The following is a 24,227-nucleotide window of genomic DNA, read 5'->3' on the forward strand; positions in this document are numbered from 1 at the left end:
GGGAAAACCTACCTAATAATGAAAAATCCAGCAAAAGGGGCAACACCAGGTAACTACAGGCCAATTACCTGCTTACCAACAACTTCAAATTACTAACTGGTGTGGTAGCTGATGCAGTACAACAGCATCTAGTTGAAAACAATCTCTTTCCACCTGAGCAGAAAGGAAACCGCCCCAATAGCAGAGGAACAAAAGATCAACTCCTAATAGACAAAATGATCTTGGAAAACTGCAAGAGAAGGAAGACCAACCTGAATGTGGCATGGATTGACTACAAAAAGGCATTTGACTCTCTGCCACATGATTGGATAATCAAGTGCCTAGAAATAACAGGAGTAAGTAGAAACATCAGAAAATTTGTGCAAAAATCGATGGCACAATGGAAGACACAGTTGCAGATCAATGGTGAAAAGCTGGGAGAGGTTAATATCAAGAGAGGAATATTTCAAGGAGATTCATTATCACCATTACTATTTGTTATTGCACTGTTTCCTCTGTCAACAATACTGAATAACTCAGGACATGGCTATCAAACATCAAAAACATCTGCCAGACTATCCCACCTCCTTTACATGGATGATCTGAAGCTGTATGGAAAAACATCATCTGAAATAGAATCGCTGCTCAACACTGTCCGTATATATAGCCAAGATATTGTAATGGAGTTTGGCTTGGACAAATGTGCCACACTTACTATCAAACAAGGAAAAATAGTGAAAACTGAAGGAATCAAGATGCCCCACGAAAATAACATTAAGAGTCTGGATGAGGAAGAGTACTACAAATACTTGGGTATCCTTCAAGCTGACAACATCAAGCACACTGAAGTCAAGAAAAAGATTAGAGGTGAATACATCAAGAGAGTGAAGAAGATCTTAAAATCCAAACTCAATGGAGGAAATACCATAAAGGCAATCAACACCTGGGCAATCCCAGTCATTAGGTACACAGCTGGAATAGTGGACTGGACTCAAGCAGAACTAAAAGCAATGGATAGGCAGACCAGAAAAATAATGACAATGAATCACGCCCTTCATCCACGCAGTGACATTGATAGACTTTATCTACCAAGACAAATAGGTGGGCGTGGAATGCTACAAGTACATCAGATGGTTGAAGAAGAAAAAATGGCTTTGGAAGAATATCTGAAGAACAATGATGAAGATGCACTGAAATTAGTATATCAGGAAGGCTTACTAACTACTGGAGAGACCAAACTGGCCTACAAGAAAGACCAAATGAAGAACAGAATAGAGGCATGGGAAGACAAAGCACTACATGGCCAATACATTAAAAAAATAGCTGGGAAAGCAGATAATAATAAAACCTGGCAATGGCTAAGAGCAGGAAAATTGAAGAAAGAGACCGAGGGACTAATTCTGGCTGCACAAGACCAAGCCTTAAGGACAAATGCATACAAAGTCAAAATTGAGAAGACAGCAACAGACAGTAAGTGCCGCCTATGCAAAGAAGCTGAAGAAACAGTGGACCACTTGGTAAGCTGTTGCAAGAAGATTGCACAGACTGATTACAAGCAGCGGCATGACAAAGTAGCAACAATGGTGCATTGGAAGATCTGCAAAAAATATCATTTGCCTGTAAGCAAAAACTGGTGGGATCATAAAATAGAGAAAGTCATAGAAAATGATAAAATTAAACTGCTCTGGGACTTCAGAATTCAAACAGACAAGCACCTGCAACATAACACCCCAGACTTAACAATTGTCGATAAGAAAGACAAAAAAGTCTGGATAGTGGACGTGGCAGTGCCTGGAGATAGCAGAATAGAAGAGAAAGAACTGGAGAAGATAACAAAATACAAAGACCTACAAATAGAAATAGAAAGACTGTGGCAAAAGCAAGCAAGGGTAGTACCAATAGTCATAGGCTCCTTGGGTGCAATCCCAAAACAACTGGAGCACCACTTGAACACCATTGGCATTGACAAATTCGCTATTAGTCAATTGCAAAAGGCGGCCTTATTAGGAACTGCTTCCATCCTGCGACGATATCTGTAATACCATCAAACATCCACATCTGCCTATCCCAGGTCCTGGGTAAGGACTCGATAGGTAGACAAAATGCCAAATCCAGTCTGAACATCTGGCTGACTGTGCGATGATTAATAATAATAATAGTTGGAAGGGACCTTGGAGGTCATCTAGTCCAACCCCCTACTCAGGCAGGAAACCCTATACCATTTCAGACAAATGGCTGTCCAGTCTCTTAAAAACTTCCAGTGTTGGAGTATTCACCGCTTCTGGAGGCAGGTTGTTCCACTGGTTAATTGTTCTGTCAGGAAGTTTCTCCTTAGTTCTAGGTTGCTTCTCTCCTTGATTAGTTTCCATCCGTTGCTTCTTGTCTTGCCTTCAGGCGCTTTGGAGAATAGCTTAACTCCCTCTCCTTTATGACAGCCCCTGAGATATTGGAACACTGCTATCATGTCCCCCCCTCATCCTTCTCTTCATTAAACTAGACATATCCAATTCCAGCAGCCGTTCCTTATATGCTTTAGCCTCCAGTTCCCTAATCATCTTTATAGTTACATCATTCTCATCATTCTCAAAAATACTAGTTGGTGATTAATTGTCATGTCAAACTGTGATATAGGGCTGTGCTTAGCTCCAAATTCATTTTCAAAGCTCTCTTTAGAAATCCTGGTATCACAAGATTGTCCTCCAGCTGTCTTCAAACCCTAAAAAAGCTTATTTTATAGATAATTTATTGATTGTTTATGGTTTATATTTACTTTAAAATACTGGGGGCAGTACTACAAAAAGAAAATAATTGTTCTTTAATTTCAAGATGGGGCTTAAAAGGGTGCCTAAATGAGATTTGGGGTTTATTTAAAAACTATTCAAATTGTGACAGTACTAGTTAGTATTACCAGTATTAATCTGGTAGGTTATATATATGCCACTTCTATGCTTTAGACTTATACACAAAATACCCATGTAGGGATGAGATATGTTAAAGTGCTTGTATTTGTAGGTGAGAAATGCAGTTTATGACCTTAAAGATATTTAAAACATTCACATTTAAATATTTTAAACATGTATATCTTATATTTATCTCCAAAATGGCGTATTCATAGATTTACATAATCTGTTAGGAAAAACATCATTAATATAGTTAGTAAATAATGAATAGATTAAAATTCATCTATTTTTCATTGTCAGACTTTTTGGAGTTCTTTGGTGGTGTGTCATTTTTTTAGCATGTTTGCACCCTTTTAAATATCACTGAAGTTAAGTTTAAATACTGATAGGTGTATTTAAATTTTCCAAATTTTTTCAACAAAGTTACTTGAATAATTTCTTATGCTGTATCAATATCTGTGCCTTAGATATAAGAAGATTCCATACCTAGAAAGACTGCCAATGTGGAACAGAGGAAATAGGATCAATAGACTCATTACTAAAGATGATCAAATGGATCATTTTGTTTCCCTTTGGACAGAAAGTCCATGATTCTGGATCTAAGTCTTGATTTTTAAGACTTAGAATATAGCTATGCAGGATTGATTTCTAAAACTTAGAATGCAGCTATGCAGGATGTGTTAATTTTTAACCCTGGAATAGTTGGTATTCCAGAGATCCGTTTTGGACAATACTTAGAAAATACCATTTTTTTCTATCCCAAATAGGATCCATTACCCTGGCCCAATATTATAATATGTCTTTCTCCCATTATATTTTGAAATGTTGTAGCATGAATTTGCCCATGTCCCCTAGAGAAAATACAAACATATTATATTTTCTTGCAATGCCTTTTTACATGAGATGGCATATTGAATTAATAACCTTCATCTGATTCAAAGTCTTGCAAGGATTAGATGAGGAGATCACTTGCTTCCTTTTAGCTGACAGCTCAGGAAATATTTATAGAAAGACTACCAAATTTCTTGCTGTGTTGCTGCAAGATGATTAATTGTCTAACGGCTCTGATTTTTTTTTCCTATTACTTTCTAAAATGCTTTTTGTTTATTCTTCTGCCCTGTCACATATGTGCTATCTTAGTTTTGCTTTGTATGCTTTGCCCTTTAATTATAAATGTAATAAAAATAATTTTAATATTAATGATTCATTATTTTTTTGTTTTCTACTATGTTTTAAGACGGCTATTTTGGACTACTATACTGTAATATAGTTGACATTTTGGTTTTTGATGCCAAATAAACATTAACTAATTCATTTATAAGTTCTGTTCCCAGATGCATCTTTTTATTACTCTGCATAATTTTGATAGGCTGTCTACTAACTTCCCACGAGTGGGGTTCATATTAACTTAGATTATTGGAAAAATAAAAAACAATATATTATTTCCTTAAACCAGCAAATCAGAACTGTCAATTATTTGTGGTCTTGACTCTTAATTTGAAGCTGGACCATGACAGCAGCTTGATAAATTAAAATGCTGTGCACACATATAATATACATTATTTGAAAATTTCTACATCTTGTGTTCTGTTTTCTTAGATGCTGTTTTCTGTGAAAATACATTCTGCAAATTATTAGAATTAAGTATGGAGAGCTCCCAGATTTTCTATGATTAGTGTTTTTGCTTATGATGTAAATAAAATTCCCATGCCACTAATGTTGTGAACAGTTAAAAGTGATAGGATTCCACTATGTTTATCAAATATCTACAAGAAGCAGTTCATAGGGATCCATGTACAAAAGACAATGGAATAGTGTCATATGCTTGGTATCTTCAACACGATGCTTAGAGATAATATCTGGCACCTATATCCATTAATGCTTATATGCACTTCCTTTGGTGTTCATCTATCTCAGTTGTTATTTTTGTTTTTAATTGGAGTGTGTATGTGGGCAAAATTAAATCTTAATATTTCCAAATTGCTCACCAGTGAGCAACCCTTCCATATGCCATGTGGCCAATGACATGTATTTTGAACTGGTCTCCTTACTTGGTGAAAAACAGTTGAGGTGGTATTAAAGATTTGGTTAGGTGGTACAAAATATTTGAAATAAGGTTTTGTTTTATTTTTTACAAGCAAATTGCCCCTCCTCAAAGCCACATCCTCTGGAAGAATTTAGCAGAAGTGCTGGCTGTCCATGCATGCACAAACAGTGCCTCTGAAGCAGCCAACAGCCATGCTTGCTTTAAGGATTAGAGAAGGGCTTTTCTCACAAAGCATGCTTTGAGAAGCTTCTTGTTCAAATGTTTTAGGCAACCCTGATATTTAGTACTCTAGGTATATCAATCTTAATGCTCAAACTTTATTTACTTTTTGAAAAAATCTAAGACAGAACAACCACAATAAATTCCCAAATGAAGGCAACCACAAATATTTTCCATAGCAATTAGAATTCCATTTTTTATAATTTTAAACAACTTCTGAGCTTTCTCAGTGGGTCTAAACTCTAAAGAGCAGACTCTTTAACTCTTTGACTTATCTTCAGATTAAACGCATTATTTCCCTCCATTCAGCTCTCTTAATCCCACAGACCAATTTTAGGGAGTCCAAAGTTGGTTGCAAGGAAATGGGAAATACAGACTGTTAGCATTTCAAAATAGGAAACTCCTGTCATTTATTTCTCCTATTAGCCTAGGTCCTGAGTGGTTTTCAGTACTGACAGTATAATATAAACTTTTCTCTGCCTTTGTCTCATACAATAAAATATCGTACCTTGTTGAAGTAACTGGGTACAGGTTAACAGAACGTATGGCTCCATAATAATGTATCCATAAATGTATCCTGAACTCTTTAACCAAGTTATTTTTACAATAAGGTTACCACTTATTGGCATCTGAGCTGCCAAAATTCAGCCAACCAATAGGTGGTAGCGAGTAACTCTTTATTGGAAGGAGATAAGAAACCTGCTTGCAGATAATGTAGGTGAACTGAGTATGTTAATTGTATTACAATGCATGTTTTAGTTTTAAATATAAGAATGTTTCTAATATTTTACACTCACATTATTGTTGCTTACTATGTATTACTTTTTATTTATTGTATTTTATATTCTACATTATATTTTCATAACATATTTTCACTATTACTAAAATGACTGCAATTCTTATTTATTTATCTATCCATGTATCCACCCAATTTAGAAGCCACCTGATTCTTTAGCAGTTAATGGCAGCTTACAAAAAAAAAATCAAAACTGTATATTTAAAAAAGATTATAGCTAACCAGAAGAGCAATATAGGCAGCTACAAACATAAATTTAACTGGATGAACTTAATGGACATTAGATGGAAATACTTCAGAAGCAATTGTTTCTTGAGGGAAGGCACAACTCAGTCTTCTTCAAGAGTGAGGGGATTTCCTCCCCTTTTTCAAGGAAACCAATGCCATCATATGAAACCAATTACAGAGCATTTTTAACTTATAGCCTTCCACTTTCTAGTCCAGCATCTTAACCACAACATGAAGTTGTCTCTCCATGTTGTATTATATAAGTGGACAGAATTTCACAGGACACCTCACTTTTGTAACTAAAGTGACATTGAAGGCAACTGGAATTCATGGATATTCACAGAATTATGAAACTGGAGTCACAAAATATCTGAGAAGTCAAGTTGGGAAGATTCTTTTTGTAAAATGGGAGCAGCCTTCCTGCTGCAAGCAGTCATCCTCACAATATTGGAGAATAATTGCAACAGAGGACAACAAAAGTCATTCATTTTAATTTCCAGAAGCCATCAGCAACGTGTGGAACAATTCCAAATCTGCTTTTGTAAAATGGTCAATTAATCTAAGTGAATTGCAGTTCCATGGCTAACTTTGTTAGAGGCGAAAGAGGTGTTCTGTTCTATAGCAATTTAACGAGAGATAAGAAACTGCCATGTAGGGATGATACTGAATCTACTTCTTTTGCAGTGCATGCAGACTACTTTAGTTTTTAAAGTAGTCATATTAAATTGAAATGCATTTTAATATAATACATACTTTGACTTTCAGGCTAGCTTGTCACAAAAGCAACTTAATATTGAGCCTGTCTTTTCCCAAAGTAGCTTGCATGAGTTTTTTGTTGCTGTTGTTGCTCTTTCAATCTTTTTGCTCTTTCAATCTTTCAAGTAGATCAAGTTATACTTAAAATTCCTCCACATTGCTGAAATTTCCCATCAACCATCTGCATTCCAGTGAAATACCATTTTGCTAAAACTAATAAGTACTTGTCAAATAATTTCAATCAATATGAATTGCTCAGTTATTAGTAAGATTAGATGAACTAATTCTACTTGTAAAATGTATATATTTTTGCATGTGCATTTTTTAATTTTAAAAACATCCATATTTGCTCTAAGGGTGATTAATAAGTGTTCTAAAAGTAAAATGTGTGAAGTTAGGATTTCCCTTTCCTAGTTTTCTTATTTTATGACTTACATTCACATTTTTATCCCATCTTTCCTGTGGATTTTACTTCTGTAAATTACACAAGAGAGGGGAGTTTTTATGACAGGAGAACATGTTTCCCTCTGTCAGAGATGTTTCTGTGGGAGAAAAAAAATGTTTGCTACAAAGTACTTGTAAATGGTAGGTCCATTAATTTTACATGTAGGATACATTATTTTACAGGCAGATGCTTTTAATCAGCATTTATTTATTCAATTAATGTTCTTGCTGCTCTGGTCTTGTTCATTTTGTTTGTACATCGATACAGACTATACACATCTGTCATATGTGAAGCCAGTTGAAAATCCAAATGAAGCCATTGAGGTTCTTTCCCAATGTTTGGAAGCTGAGAGGATCTGAAGGGGAAAGAACAAGTTGTAGTTCTGCTCTGCCAAGCCCAGAATGGGACAATTTGCCAGGGCCAAGTTACTGCAGCCATCTCATCAAGTCCAGCTCTCCACGGCCAACTTACAGCCATCTTGTCATGGCCAACTCACTACAAGAGAACTCATCATGGCCAGTGCACTCTATTCAACCTTTCAACTGTCCAGAAAATTCCATTGGTCCAGAATGTAACTGTGCAGGTAGTTATGAGAGCAGCTCATTGTGCCCATGTGACTCCACAAGCTATATTGGCTCCCAACAGATGTTCAGGTGCAATTCAAGTTTCCTGGTTATTGCCTTTAAAGCTTTACATAGCATAGGACTGAGGTACTTGCAGGACTGCCTGTTCCAATCAACCTCTGCCTGCATCCCATGCCTTCCCGTACTGACAGCATGCTCCAGTTTTCCTCACTTTAATATTGCCATCTTGTGAGACCTACATTAGAATGCGTTCCTTATCAGTGGCTGCCCCTGTACTCTTGAATGGTTTCCCCCCTCGCAAAAAAAAAACACAGAAAAAACCAGGGTTTGCTTACTTTTAAAAATATAGACTTTTTTTTTCCCCAGACCTTTAGATCTAGTTGAGTGGAGTCGCCTTTTGATTATCTAGTTATCCTTTTTAATAACTGTTTTATATTGAGTTGTTTCTATTCAATGTTGTATGGTTATTTTTCTTTGTTAATTATTTGTTTCTGTTGTACTCTTTCCAGAGTAACCCTATTCATATGTGGGGTGTTTTGCTGTTCTTTCTGACTATTTTTCCTTTGGGAGGGATACATTTTGTTAAATTCATTTTCTTTTTAGTATTATTTATTTGGTATCTATTTCTCTGTTTCATTTCAATGGCAATTAGTGCTGTGACTTTGAAATTTTATGAAGCAGAACAAATTTGTTATTTTCTATGGAACTCAGTTATTAATTTCTTCATATTCCAGCCACACTAACCATTTTAACCTTATCATAAGCTTCATCAGCAGCTGTTTGTTTTATTGTCCAAAGTAGTTAGATATTTTAAAATGCCTGAAATTACTGGCATTATATTTCTGAGATAGAGTTTTCTGCTTCTTTCTTTTTTCTTTTTTTTTCTTTTAAAAAGTACAAAAATTCTTCCGAGATGTTTCAGACAAATTTAGTGATGCACTACTTAATTCAAAATCCTATATTAATGTGTCGAAGGAAATGAGAGATAACAAAATAACAGAGTTAGAAGGGACCTTGGAGGTCTTCTAGTCCAACCAACTGCTCAGGCAGGAAACCCTATACCGTTTCAGATAAATGGTTGCCCAATCTCTTCTTAAAAACCTCCTGTAAGGAACCACCCCACTTTGCATCTTAAGAAGACAGAACTCTTGGAATATTTCTTCCAACAGGCATCTTTATTAAAAGAAAATGGTTGCAGGCGTTCTAGACAGGATCTGGGGCCCAAGCCCTACAGTTCAAAATTTTAAGGGGTCCCCAGTAGCCCCACCCCACCCCCATCATCTTCCCAGTGACAATCCCAGGCTCTACATTTCCACCCCCTTTTGCTCACTGCCGGTGAAAGGGAGACTTCAGAGAGGAACAGATCAAAGCTGATGGCCCCCATTCTTATGCTTAATCCTTTTGGTGATATCCACATTCAAGTCCTTTGAAGTTGTACTGAAGGAAGTGAGGGCCATAAAACCCCTTTGTTCACCCCCCCTTCCCCTTCATCGTATGACAGAATCCAAAGAGGGCAGAAATGGGGTTTTCCATAGTTAATAACTAGAGATGAAATATAATTGGATTCTGACACCTCCAGTGTTGGAGCATTCCAAATAAAGCAATAGTTCAGAAGACGTAAGTGTAGAAATTAGAACAGGGGTGTCAAACTGCCGGCCTGCGGGTCGGACGCATCATCCGGAAGCCACACAAAACTGTCCCGATACATAGTGTGACATCACGTGACGTCACGAATTTGACATGTGTGAATTAGACGATTAGAGGTTAATGAACTTAAGCTTGTTTTGCTCAGATATGAATAGGCTTTTAAGGAATATCTGCATTACTTTGTTTATTTGTTTTTTGTGTTTTTGGTCTATGACTCTACATTTTAAATAAAATAAATAAGTTAGGTGTGGCAGAATTTATGTTTAATGACCGATATCTAACCATTTTTCTTGATTGGGGAGTAGTTTTTTTAGTACATTAGATACATCATCACCGCTTCCATGAATACTTGGAATAAACTAAGCAATATCCAGAAAAAAACAGTGAATTTTTGGTATAGATTTTAAGTACCCGCAAAAAAGTTTTAAAAAAACTATTCTGTAGAATCCTATAGCAACTAAAAATGCTTATGGGACTTTTATTTATAGCTGCATGAGTAGAGTAAGAGTTACCTGCATTTATTTATATGGCAGTGTGATAAAGAAAAAATAGGATGGAGAAAGGGTGAGGGAAAGGAATAGCTACACTAAACAAGGAAAAATAAAATAAATTTATTAAAATAAATAAATAAATAAAATAGAAAACAGGATGAACCTGAACAAGAAAGGAAGAATCAAAGCAAACATTTCTCACTTACAAAAAATATCAGAGTTATTTAGAAGAGTATTTGCATTGTGATTTTTGGGTACATTTAATGGATACATTTATTGATTTTTTGTATTGTTTTTGTACTTTTTATGTATTCTGTTATATGATTGTTTTTATATTGTTATTATCATATTACAGATAATTAATGTATTGGATTATTCTGTAAATTGCCAGGAATTTGATTGTGACAAGTAACAAGCATAATAAATAAAGCCCTAAGAAAGCATAAAAAACAGAGTACAAAAGTGGGCATTCAGATTTCTCAAAAAAATGCTAGGATTCTACACTTTTGTTTCACAAAGTTGCCAAGCTTGATAGCAAGTTTAATGTCACTTCATTTAAAGGATGACATGGGAAGCTGTTTATATTTCTTCTGTATAGCAACTTAGGCATGTGTTCTGCTTTGCAAGTACACTTTTATAGAAAACTTGATTAGGCAATTATTGAAAAGTTGCCTCATGCCAGAGGAATGGAATGAAAGGTTTAACTGATCAAACAGGTTCTACTGTTCAGTAGAATAGTTCATCGCTGAAAAGTTTTAAACGGAGTGTGCTTTATTTTAAATCAAGGGTACACTGCACTGCTATGGAGCAAGAGAGATTAGAAAATGGTTCAAAGCAAAATATAAGAAGATTTTTGCCAACTGGTATGAACACATGGCCGCTAATCATTATTAAAAGGTTAATCCACAATTTAATGTTATTTGTTTTCTAAAACGCTTCTTTCATAAATACCCAATTAATTATAGAAGCATAGAGTAGAGTTCTTTCTAACATCTGCTTCATATGTCAAGATTTAATATGGCACCATAACCATTAATTTCTCTGAATTTTGCATTCCTGCTTTTTTTTTCATTTTACCAAAATATTCATTGCAAGGGAAAGTGAGAGCTCTAATTAGTTTGCACAAAAGAAGACATTAAGACTTTATAAGGGAGAAGCATTCTTTTCTTGTTGATAAATCCTACTCTATTGCCTTTGCCAGGCTCCATTAGTGCAGTTGAAAGAGCTAACTGAATTGAGAAAGAGTTGAAAGGAGGGCAAAGGAAGCATGAAGAAGTATTGGATCAAAATAGTATTAACTTCTCTGGTCCCTTCAAATAATATCCTAGAATTTGATTTCTTTTAATTTTTTTGTGCCTTTTCACAAAATTGTTCGACTTTAACAAGATACTTCTAATATCTCCTATTCAATATAGGAATATCATCCAGGTCACTTTTTGGGTTGGTTATTTGTATATTCCTTTTAACTAATAAGACATCAGTTGGTTTCATTTGTATGTCCAGCATAGCATCTTTGTCATTTTTAAGTCTACTTTCAAATCAGGCTCAGACTTATTTATCAGATTGTTATTAGATTTTTATCCTGCCTTTATTTATAAATAATTCAAGGCAGCGAACATGCATAATACTCTTCTGTCCTATTTTCCTCAGAACAACTCCAGGAGGTTGGTTGGACTAGAGAGAGTGACTGGCCCAAGGTCCAGTAGATCAGGGCTTTTCAACCAGTGGTACGGGTACCACCTGTGGTACATTGGCACCTGGCAGATGGTACGCGACCATTCTAGAAAAGTGGTAGCGGGGGAGGGGAAGCTGAACTGGTGGCAGCACCGCATAAGCCTGAGCGAGAGACGGCTGGAGCTGCAGGGCTGTCAGGGCTCAGCAGAAGCGCCAGGATCAGCGCCAGGCTCCAGCTGTAGCTCGGCGCTGATCCTGGTGCTTCTGCTGAGCCCACAAGAAGCGCCTATCAGCTGGAATGTTGCAGCATCTCCAGGGTCTTGTGATTTACATTCAGATGCTTGGCATCTAATTTATATTTATGACGGTCACAGTGTCCCAGGGTCATGTGAAGTAACCAAAACCTGCTGCAACTACCCAGCAAACGGGGGAATAAAAACCAAACACCCCCCACCCCACCCCCGCTGCCAATCCTCAACAGTAATGCTCACAATGAAAACCTCAGATAGGAGGAAGAGCACCACCAGGCAGGCAGGTAGGTGTCTTGCTCGGCTGTGCCTTGGGGGGCACTTTTTTCAGTGCCATTGTAACTTCAAACAGTCACTAAGCAAACTGTTGTAAGTCGAGGACTACCTGTACTTTATCACTTTTTTTCCTTTTTTGGGGGGGGTCATCAAGTTTTCGACACCTTGCTAGGCAACTCGTGGTACTCAGATGTTGCCATATCCCAAAAGTGGTAGTATGGGTGAAAAGATTGAAAAGCCCTGACTTATGCTTTAGTCACCTCCCATTTGTCTTATTGCAATATGTTCTACGTGGGGCAGTCCTTAAAGACCATCCAGAAGCTGTAATAATCTAGAATGCAGCAACATCCAGTTTGGTAAGCTTGTGGTTCCTCCCCAGTTGTACTACTTTGTTTGAGCTGCACTGGCTCCCAGTTGTATTTTTATGATGTATCCCCTTTAAAAATATGGATAGATTATCCAAGACAAGCCTTTCTACCCCCAACCCAGAGTCCCTCTTTAAGGGAAATAGATGATTTAGAAATGTGAAAAATATAAATAACCTCCCAATTAAATTACAAGATAAACTACCACCCTGACCTTCCAACTATTCAGATTGTTTTGATAGCCTATTGAATATTCAAGAAGATATGCCTTTCTTTGTACTAAAATTATGGGAATGAATTAAATAAGTAACAACTGCTGTCCATTTATGATATCTAAAACTGGCTGTGTGTATCACTGCTGACAGTTCAGAATTCTTCTGTCCTACAGCTCTATAATCCAAAATGTGCAAGGGTGACTCAACAAAATGTTTTCTGTTCATTTTCAAAATGAGATTTTTTTTTCCCCTTTCAGGATTTGTTTCCAGATTTCTATCCAGTAGATTGTCATTACATAGCTCATTCAAGTTGATATATATAATCATGGTTGGAACTAAGACTGAGAGTTCAATTACTTCTATTACTTTGCTGATGAATTCCTTGATTTTGAGCAACAGCCAAGCCTCTTTGCTACTACTTCACAAAATAAAAAAATTGTGAATTAATTAAAAGTTTGTTCTGGTAAGTCTGCTTTCCGGACAGAATGCAAAATAGAATTCTGATGTTATCTCAGGTTTTTAGAACAGCTGAGGAGAGTGGTATTGCAATATAAGCTTTATACTTTTTAATTCCAGATTAATTCTTACAACAAATTATTAATTATGTGGGGTCCTTGTTGCTTAGAGGTTGGTTGTTTTCCTACATATGTTTCATTACCCAACTAGGTAACATCATCAGTTCTAACTATTAATATGTACCTAATGAAAATAACAAATTCTGTCTATGATGGTTGTTTCTTAGGCCTTTTGTCAACTGTGTTAGCAAATTCAACATAGATTCAAATTTTAAAATATATATTGAAACTGGTAAGAGGGGAGGAAAGGGCATTGGATAAGCCATTACAGGAGAAGGAAGTCTCATGTTAGTGTAAATCCCTTTTAAACTAATTGCCTCCAACCTGGGCTAGTTAGCCATATGTCAGATTCCTTGATCACCACGAAATCTGAATCTGATAAATTTCAGTTTCTGTATACAATAAAATTGTATCCATCCATCATGTGCATGAGGAAGCAGACATGGAACATACTATTGAAACATGTACTATTCGTGCTCAGTGATATAGCCCTGTTAAGAAATCTGACTATTGGGTTTCGGGTTCTGCAGCACTCATAACATCAAGCTCAGGAAATAAAGATTTCCATTTGTGAAAACCTTGCAGTGATCCAGAGGTGATTAGTTGCAAGTGCCTGTATGCTAAACTGAACTGCATAGAGAAGCTAGAGTTAGTAGTGGTGTTAAGAGTTGTCGGGAGATGGCCCTTTTTGAACTTCTCTCTCTATAATCTATGGGACTTATGATGTTGGATGAATTCAAAATTTCAAAATTCATGCCCCAGGAGGGAATTCTAGAATGGCTCATGAATTTATGGCCTCCATGACAATCATGGGCATAAGCAGAAGCAATTGCAGCTTTGGTGCACATAGGCAGGCACCTGGTTAATATGTTCTTTACTTCAGAGCAGATGAAATGAGATCTGGACATGAGAGACAGAACCTACAAATGTCCTTTTATTATAGTCAGATGATTTGCTGATCAAATTGTGGACTGTATCCTTCTGGATCTCTGCAAGGATCTGATGGATCCAGAGGGTGCTTGGAAATTTTCCCAACAATTTGGTGGGCAGCTCTGATTTACAGGCTGACATATTCAATTTCTGGAATACAGAGGTATCTCACTTTCTAACCTTCAATTCCAAGTAGCTCCATGTTTTTTTTTAATAAGTGGGGGATTAAGTGACAGAAAAGATGATAAGATTGACAGTGACATAAAAGCAAAAGTGAGCATAGCCAAGCACAAGTACAACCTCATGATGGAGCCTACTCAATAGCAAGAAGTGTGATGACATATTAACACTTTTCCACAATTACTGTATCCATTGACTCCCTGTTCATTGAAAGTGTGATCATTTTAGGGAAATGCAGGCAAGATAAGGCACCTGCAGGCCATCTAGAGAATTTTGCAGTTTTTCTTACTGATCAAATCACTTCTGTTTAGATTCCAGTTGGACTGATTCAAGTGAGGCAAAGAGCAGTACCTTGAATTATGACATAGGATTCTTCTGAGTTTATGGAATTTGGGGAAATGCATAAGATTCACTATGGTATAGGTTCTGCCTCTGGTCCATTTACTTGGAGATTCTCGTAGACTAATGGGTCTTGCTGGAACATGAATTTGTCTGGTGCATTTATTATAGCCCTGTCTGGACCAGAATGCTTTGGTGACAGTGATTCATGCCCTGATTGCCATATAACTGTCCTATCACAATACACTCTACATCAGTAGTTCTCAACCTTCCTAATGCCGTGATCCTTTAATACAGTTCCTCATGTTGTGGTGACCCCCAACCCTAAGGGCTCTCCAAGTGCCCACTCACCCACCGCGCCCAAGGCTCAGCGTGCCTTGCCTGTCCTCACCTGACTTCCAAAGGTCGCCAGCCTGCCCAGGTCCAGCTGGCCGAGGAGGAGGGCAGGAAGGCCGCTCTGCCGGCTCCGCCCAGCCTGGTTGGAGAAGCGCCCAGGCGGGGAGAGGGAGAGAGAGAGAGAGAGCCAACAGGGCGACAGCATCAAAAGAGCTTAGTTCAGCCTCCTCCGCTGAAAGGGCTGTGAAGCAGTGCAGTCTCCCTTAGGAGATGCTTGATGGAAACAAATCCGGCGCTGCAACCGCCCCCAGCTCGAAGCCGTGCAGAGATGGATAGAGGAGCAGTGTCTCGGTTCCTAAGACCATCGGAAATATGTGTTTTCTGATGGTCTTAGGCGATACCTGTGAAAGGGTCATTCGACCCCCAAGGGGTCGCGATCCACAGGTTGAGAACCGCTGCTCTACATGGGCTTCCCTTGGAAGATGACTCGGAAGCTGGCACAGATTCAGAATGCAGCAGTAAGACTGCTTGCTCAGGAAGCCTACAGTTAGAGAATTACATCTATTAGGTCTCTGTATTCCAAAGGCTTCTGGACTCAATTCAAAGTATTGGTCATTGCCTAAAAAAACTTCCTACTTGGAAGTTTATTAATTATAGAATATAATGACACAATCTTAAAAGTTTGACAGGATTTTCTCTCTCCCTTCTTATATAAAAAGAATCAAGCTGGGCAGTCTTGAGGGGTTTTTTTCTTATAACTATCCAGTTGAGCCATCAAGAGAAGGCCTATTGAAACTGTTTCTTCCCTCCCCCCCCCCCAAAAAAAATAAATATATGTGGTGAGGACAAGATGACTTTTTTCAGTAATGGCCTCCTCATTCTTAAATGTTTCACCTACAGAAGTTCGGCTGACACTTGCTTACAGATACAGCCACATCTTGTTTTTATGGCTGCATCATTGTGCACACATCTACCACCTGATTGATACCATTTGAAATAATACATTTCATTCACTAATTAAATTTAGCAAAGTTTGGAAATGCTGTTAGAAATGTACAACATAATCAAAGAGTATATGATATTTCTGCTTTTTTATTAGAAGTACTATCTTACATTTTGTTAGAAGATCACAGAACTCTTTTTTACCTACATTTGCCATCAGTTTGTTTTTCCAAAGTCTATGGCAGTTTAGTTGTAAGGCATTAAAGCTTCAATCCATAAAGCTTTCAGAATATAAAATGACATAGTTGGAATGCATAGGAACCAGTTCTGATATAATCCCTTCCTTATTTGGTAGCATAATTACATTACTGTTAAGAAACTGCTCATTGGCTATAGTCATAGACTTAATTAAGGTCTTCAGAGAACCTATAATATAATAGCAAACTTGTACAAATAAAGACAACTCCTGTTGACTAGGAGAAGTTAGTCCTGGAATTTTTCAGCATCCTTGAATTATTAAAAATATGCCTTTGATATATAGTAGTAACTAGAGAATAAGCAATTTGCAACTCCAAGAAATGATTATACTGAAATAAGGCATCCAATTGTTTATAACTACATCGAAACAGTAAATAGTATCTGCAGATAGCTGAATATGCCAGGTAATTAACAGCATGATACTTTCAAATGTGTTTTCCATATGTCTGCTAACTATCTCCCTTGCTGGAATACTGTAGATATTAGTATGATTTATATTACTGACTCCTAACTTCATCTGCTACCTAGCTCTTTTCCAAGTTCTGATTCCTGTCTGTGTCCATAGGTCAATTGTGACACAGAAATGTTCAGTTAATATGCCTTGGTTCCATCGAACTGCAGGTATTTCTCTCTACTCTATATTAAACTCCAGCTTTGCTTAATACCATTTTGACCAGCACTACTAAAAATGTATATTTCAATTATATTTAGCCCTGTGCTAAGAATTATAGGCCAAGAATGATGGTAAATACTTATTTGGCTTCTCTGTACTATACTTAACACTTCTTATTTCTTCATTTGTACTTCAATTCAGATTCTTGATGTTTTTAGTGAAGTCAAGTCAAAGAAGTTTATTAATCAAATGCCTTTCTAAAGATCTCATTTTTATTATAAGTGTGCTATTCTCAAGCACTGTTATTATGATGGTTTGTTCATTGAACTCTTAAAATTCTGAGTACTATGTGAAAAATTGAATAATTCTCTATCAAAGTCATTTTTACTTTAGTTTGGGAGATGAAATATAAAAGAATAAGACAAGGAACAAAGAAAAATGTAACTTTTACTTTTCCCAAAAATTATTTTCCTTATAAAATTATAAATATTTACTCATTCAGGTCATGCATATCCTCATGTCTATTTTTGAAAGTTTGCCCCAAAATGTTTGTTCACATGTAGAGATATAAATATGGATTGTTATTTAAAAATGCATTTGTAGATTCATATTGTCAAATATATGTGTTAACTGTTGAAAAATACATTGCAAATTCTTGAAAAAATTAAGTTCAAAAAATCAATTCTTGAAGTGAAAATTAAGTAACATAAAATAAAATTATTCTATTTTATAGATATTTATGCTGTTTTAATATTTCAACAATTTTAAAATCAGTTTGTTCCTAACTTCAAGCCTTTGTAACAAATCACATAAAACTAATTATAAAATTCAGACTAAAATATTTTGTTATTCAGTGAATAATCCTACTGAATATTTAGAGTACTTTCCAGTTCTAAAATTGTTACAATATGCATTTATGAATACATATCATATAATAAGATGTATACAGAATTGGGTACTTTGTGGAGAAACGTGTTCATGCATTTTCCTTTTTAAATTTAGGCTAGTACTAGCTTAAGAAATGATAAATGAAAATAACCAAAAATAGACTGATCCTTTTATCTCTTAGACCAGTAGCTACACTGTGGTCACAGTTCAGTCTATTGGCACAGAGTTGTGAAATTGCAGTTAGTAAAATAGTACAAATAAGCTCTCTCCTTAGAGTATTGGCATCATTATCAGGTTGGTAGTGCTAGGTCAAGATTTCTGCTGCTATAGTGATCAAGAGAAAGCTGCTTCCATTGCAGAGATTCTACATGCCTAAATCTGTATGCTTCTGGCCAGAGCTTTTTTGTTATAGAATGCACCAGAACAGAGGTCTGGCACCTTTTTTCGACATATTTTCCAGAGTTACGTTCTTTTCCTATTGTTTCCCTTCCTATCCTCATTTGTTTTTGAACACGCCCCGCTAGCAGTACAGTGCAAGCGGTATCCCCTCTGGTGCTGTCTGCCTCCTCTAGGAGGAGCCATGAGGCACTGGAGCACCACAGCCAGAGCGTGGCTTGATTGGCTGGGTTGGGCCATGTGGTGTAGAAGCCAATGGTGGCGGTGGGAGACACATAAACATGGAGGCCATCTTTCACAAGAGGGTGAGTGAGTCTTTTGCCTTCCCTTACAGAAGGTGGGGTATGAGGTTAAAAAGAGGCGAAGCAAGAAGAAAGAAAGGCAACTGGTATGGAGGCTTGCCCAACAGCGAAACTTTGCTGTTTTGGTTCCTTGGGTAGTTCAAAGGCTGGGATGTCTACGAAAATCTCTTTTTAGTCTTTTATACTTTAGATTCAAACTGCAGAGAGGAAGAATAAGAATAAAGCCAATGTCTTGTGATTGGGAAATATTATTATTAATAATAATATATATTAATTATGTATTGGTCAGATGTAAAAGTAGACCTACAATATGAGGTTTAATCAGATCTATTTATTAAATTGGGTTTAACTTAAAGGTAAATTAAAAGTAATCTGTAAATTTCAACTTTAATTTGTTTCAAGTCAATATCCATATTAAACTCCAAATGTAAATTTTTCCACCTTGTTTGACAACTTAAAAATAATTCAATCTTTTACAAGCAACCAAATTTTGTTTTATTGGGCCAATTTCATTCCACATAGAAAGCTGACATTTCCACTCATTAAACTAAATAGGTATGCCAGTGGTAAATGTCTCAAAAGATTAGTAAAATGCCTTCTTGTAATTTAAAGCCACACAGTGCATGGTAACATTAATAGTATTAACTTACCTTGAACAAAATCCTAGTCTTTTAGATATACTAAAAATTGAAGGTTTTTTTTTCCCCCAACTACAAAGGTAAACCTCGTAGGGTAGGCAAGGTGGAGTTGTATGACATGTATGAGTTCCGGCACCTTTTTTTTTTTTTTTTTTTTACAAAAAAGCACTGCTTCTGGTAACCATAATTCGGGGTTGAGCTGATGCTGAAATACAAAATCTAACTTTCCTCCTCATTAGACACACTAGCTGGGCTGAGGGAAATCATAATCAATTGTAATGAGGGCCGATAATGATTGACATAAAGTCTCTACGTTTTCTATATATAAGTTTGTACTTTTATAAAATATGGCAAATGAAAAGAAAGTTTTGCAAATTTGAGAAATACTGTTGAGAGATAGAAGAAAAAGAATGTTTTAACTATAGTATATGTTTATTTATTTAAAGGGGAGTAGTATGTCAAATACTTTAGCTTTGAATATTCTACCTTTATGTGCTGCCAACAGACTAGCTCCCTTTGTAGATGCTTCAACTGATGGCATCTTTTGTATTCATATATATTTTTAGATATTTTCCGTCTTACACAAAACATGTAGTAATCCTGCTGTTTGGCTGTAAAAACATTGAAAGCTGTGGCTCTTTTCAGACAAGGAAAACTCTACATTAAATCAGATGCATGTTTATGGCATCTTGATGGAAAACTTGGCAACATTAGCTAGGCCAAGGAGTTTTCCTCCTTAGACAGCATATGGAAACTGCCCTTGCTGTGTTTAAAGAAGTATTACTTGGTTTATGCGCAACCCCCACCCCATTACATATGTGTTCAAATCTCATGCAAAGGATTCCCCCCCCCCCCAGAAGATATTTGGCTATTTCTGTCGACTCAGAAAAGAGGTCTCAAGTGTCAAACTGTTTTTTCAGAATTTTTTCAGGTTTTCAATTTAGATAACACTTATTAAAAGCAGTAAAACTCATAGTAATGTGGAAGAGTCCTATTCAGTATTTAGCTATATTAATTACAGAGTAAAGAATTTGAGACAAGAGGAGAAAATGTTTCAATATCAGGATTAAAGGAACAAAGGGCATTCAGGAATCATAGCTTTTGTAATGTCTCTCTTTTTTTTTGCACAGATATTAGAACTCTCTAGCAAGGTTTTTCCTCACTGTTATGAAATTGGTGTGAAATGGTGGAATATATAAAATTAGGCATTGAGTTTGAGAAAAATAACAGGAAGAATAATGTCTGGTATTGATTACCAATATGTTTTTTTTACATGACACAAGGAAGTAGTGGATAACTTCATGTAAAATGTAATCATTTTTCCTATGCCAGGGGATGTTATGAAGGGAGGTAATTGCCTTATGATTCATCATTTACTTCAAATGCACTGCGCAAGTATTCATACAACTCTAATAGACCAACTATTATGAAAATAATAATAATAATAATAATGTTGGAAGGGACCTTAGAGGTCATCAAGTCCAACCCCCTGCTCAGGCAGGAAATCCTATACCATTTCAGACAAATGGCTGTCCAGTCTCTTAAAAACTTCCAGTGTTGGAGCATTCACCGCTTCTGGAGGCAGGTTGTTCCACTGGTTAATTGTAAGGAAGTTTCTCCTTAGTTCTAGGTTGCTTCTCTCCTTGATTAGTTTCCATCCATTGCTTCTTCTCCTGCCTTTAGGCGCTTTGGAGAATAGCTTGACTCCCTCTTCTTTGTGGCAGCCCCTTATCTATACCATCTTTAAATACAGCATAATTATCCCCATACCTCATCTCTTAATTTAAAAAAATAAAAATATTTCATTAAACATTCTTTACTAAAAGGACAGTAAGCACAACATATCTTCATATTCTCTCTCTCTCAGTCTCTCTCTCTCTCTCTCTCTCCTCTTCCTCTCTCTCTTTCCTCTCCCCCTCTCTTTCTCTTTCCCCCCCTCTTTCCTCTCCCTCTCTCTCTCTCTCTTTCACCATTATATTATATTATATTATATTATATTATATTATATTATATATGGTTATATATATATATAATATTATATATGGTTACTGTTATTCTTTCTAGTCCAATGGAATATGGGTAAGCAACTATATGAAGGGTTTCCGACTCTGTCCATCAGCAAAATAATTCTCTGAAAATGCAAGAGAATAGAACCAAATTTGATATGGCAAGATAGTTCAGCAAAAGAAAGTTCAAGTTGAAATAGCCTTTATCTGGCTACAGGCTGCAAAACTGAAAAAAAAAAGTGCATCCCTAGGAGAGAGTCAGTTGGGCAGATGATCAGTTTCTGCCAACTCCTTCGGTCTAAGCCCTTCTTCCTCCAGGTCACAATATTCAAGCATTGTTATTATTAAGGAGTTAAAAAGAATTCCAGGACCCATACTTTCCATGCTTTCTGTACGTTATTTAAAAACTTATTTGGGGGATGGTCCATAGGATTTAAGAATATGTTTCCCTACAGTATCTGTCTTTGTAGTGTAGTCAGTTTAGCACAGTCTGTGTCCCATTCTTTGTGGTTAAATTTGTGTTACTCCCTGTTATATTAGCCTTCCCAAACTTAATGTCTCTCAACATGTGCAACTCCCAATTCACATGATGACTGGAGGATATCAGATTGAAGAAAATTATATTCAGTTATATAGATCAAGAAATCCAAACTCTTTAGCTCATTGACCCCCCCATCATGAAATTTGTTATTCACCCCACCACCCAAATATTTATTATATGAAAATATATAATAAATGCTACTTTAAATGATGCTATTACAAATAATGATACAAAAATATTTTTGAAGACCCCAAAATAGCAGTAAAACAGTAGAAGAAATTCAGATAGCTACAATTGCAAATACAAAGGAAAAAGTTGACTTGAACTACAGAAATGATAACTTAGAAGAAGTAATAACAAGAGAGCCAATACAAGCCAGCACTGAAACAACCTATGAACTAACCTTCCAACAATTAAAAGAGAAAAATATGGTAGTGCAGAATTACCAGTACAAAGACTGCTCGTGTTGAAAGCAGTAACTTTGTAACCCTGGCACCTATAATGATGGATGTGACTAAGGCACTTGCAAGGATTACAATAACATCTGTTAACAGAACAGTCAGCTTCCCTAGAGCAGGGCTTTTCAATCTTTTCACAGATTGTACCACTTTTAGGATATGACAATATTTGAGTACCACTTGTGCTTATCAAGGTGTCAAAAACTTGATTACTAAACAAAAAAAGGGGGGGATTTTGGGTTTTACTGATTAGATTCATTTGTTGTTATAGAAATGGCTAGCTTATAATATTATGGAAAAGTAAAAAATTGAGGTTTGATGTTAATGCTTCCTTCTACTGCAACAGAGGAAGTCTATTCTTTTTCCCTTCTCCCCCTCTTTTTCCCCCTTTTTCCTCCACACTGTGTCCTACTATTTGCTTTTGTATTTTTGTATTTTATTCTATAATCTATTAAAATGTTACAAACTGTAGAAAAAAAGGAAAAAAGTACCAGTTTTAATTTCTTCAGTGGCAATTCCTTTGCTGAATCATTTTCCCTTCGCACTGACAAATGTATGATGAATTTATCCATATTTATTAATATGCACCACTATCGGCAGGCTGGTCGGCCCTTTTTCCTCTCTCCCTCTCCTCTTCTTCCTCCCTGCCTTCTGAGCTCTCCTTCCACAGTGTAATAAGAATGCACATACACCCAGTCCCTTCACTGTACCCCTAAAGACACAGGAATCAAGCACAAAGCAAGAAAGGCTCACAAAAGCCTCCCAGAATAAAGAAATACTGACTACAATTTTTTTTCTTTAAGTTGCCTCAGGCGTGTCTCAGTTTAAACAATATAGCAACCAGGCTCTGGCAATTGCGAAAAGTGATAACTTTAAATTAAGCCTGTTTACCTACAAAGAAAACTTGCTAAAAGCCATAGACAGACTCAAGATAAGGGGGTAAAACTAATTACATTTGTTTAAAGGGATTAAACCTACGGAAGCCAACACTTTGGACTCATTGCTAGCCTTTGTGAAACAGACAAAAATATTCCAATAACCAAAGCACACAAACTGAGCCTCTGAATTACAAAAAGCTGTAAAAACTGTATAAAAATCCTTATGGTAGCCCAATCAAGCTGCCAGTTGACCAGGAACCCACTGACTTCCGAAATAAACCAACCTCCTTTCTGACATGTTCGTTCCCCAGCTTTTCATTTCCTCAGCACTGACTGCATTCTCCTGGCTGGAGAAAACGAACTAGGAGACCTTTTCTTCCAGCAATAGCTGCTTCTTCCCTGTCTCTTTTTCCTCCCTGCCTGCCGAACTCTCCTTCCACAGCTTCTTCTTCGTCCCCTTCTCTTTCCCTGTTGTCTTTTTTCCCCTTTCCTGCCAAAACCACCTCCTTTTATATCCTCTCCTCTTCCCCCCTTTTTCTCCAGCTCACCTTCAGCTCTGCACTGCGTCCGGAAGCGCAGTCAGCTGGAACCCTGCCAGTGCTCCTGGGGTTTCTGCCAAGCCCCAACAGTCCTGCAGCTACAGGATTGGGTCGCTTCACCTCATTCCCCTCCCCCGCTACACTTCTCTATGATGGTTGCATACCACCTGCCACTTGCCAAAGTACCACTAGTGGTACACGTATCACCGGTTGAAAAACCCTACCCTAGAGTACAGCACTAGTGGTTACAGAAGAATGGAGTGTCTAAATTTAAAAAAACAAAAAACAAAGTTATACTCAGTTCCAAACAGGATCAGGCTGGAGGCCAAGACAAGGAAATTAAGATGAGATGCAAATTAGAATATTTATAGAAAAAATAATAAAGCAGTGAAAGACAGAATTGGTAGTTGGAAATGAAAAAATGATTGTCAGTATTAGGGGAGGCATGTTCCAAAATTACTCATCACCTTTATCATTTGTCATTGCTATGATCCCACTTTCAATGATTTTGAAGAAAACAAATCTTAGCTATTAAAAT

General features: G+C 36.7%; 1 protein-coding gene across 6 annotated transcripts in view; it reads left to right on the plus strand.

Annotated features, from left to right (window-relative positions):
• Positions 1-23,918, plus strand: part of COMMD1 (copper metabolism domain containing 1) — a 65,108-nt gene extending 41,190 nt beyond the window's left edge. For 2 of the 6 annotated variants that reach the window (XM_039348534.1, XM_039348536.1), the window contains one exon: positions 23,694-23,918. In XM_039348534.1, the coding sequence (XP_039204468.1) occupies positions 23,694-23,903 (210 nt within the window). In that variant the 3' untranslated portion in view covers positions 23,904-23,918. Of the gene's footprint in view, positions 1-4,478; positions 4,533-7,637; positions 9,042-10,878; positions 10,990-13,127; positions 16,049-23,693 lie in introns of those variants that run through there. The other 4 variants (XM_039348535.1, XM_039348538.1, XM_039348540.1 and 1 more) reach the window with 4 other exon arrangements.
• The last annotated feature ends 309 nt before the right edge of the window (positions 23,919-24,227 follow it).

The sequence above is a fragment of the Crotalus tigris genome, unplaced genomic scaffold (genome assembly GCF_016545835.1).
Source record: "Crotalus tigris isolate CLP2741 ecotype Arizona unplaced genomic scaffold, ASM1654583v1 scf7180000018156.160129, whole genome shotgun sequence".
Classification (NCBI taxonomy): domain Eukaryota; kingdom Metazoa; phylum Chordata; class Lepidosauria; order Squamata; family Viperidae; genus Crotalus; species Crotalus tigris.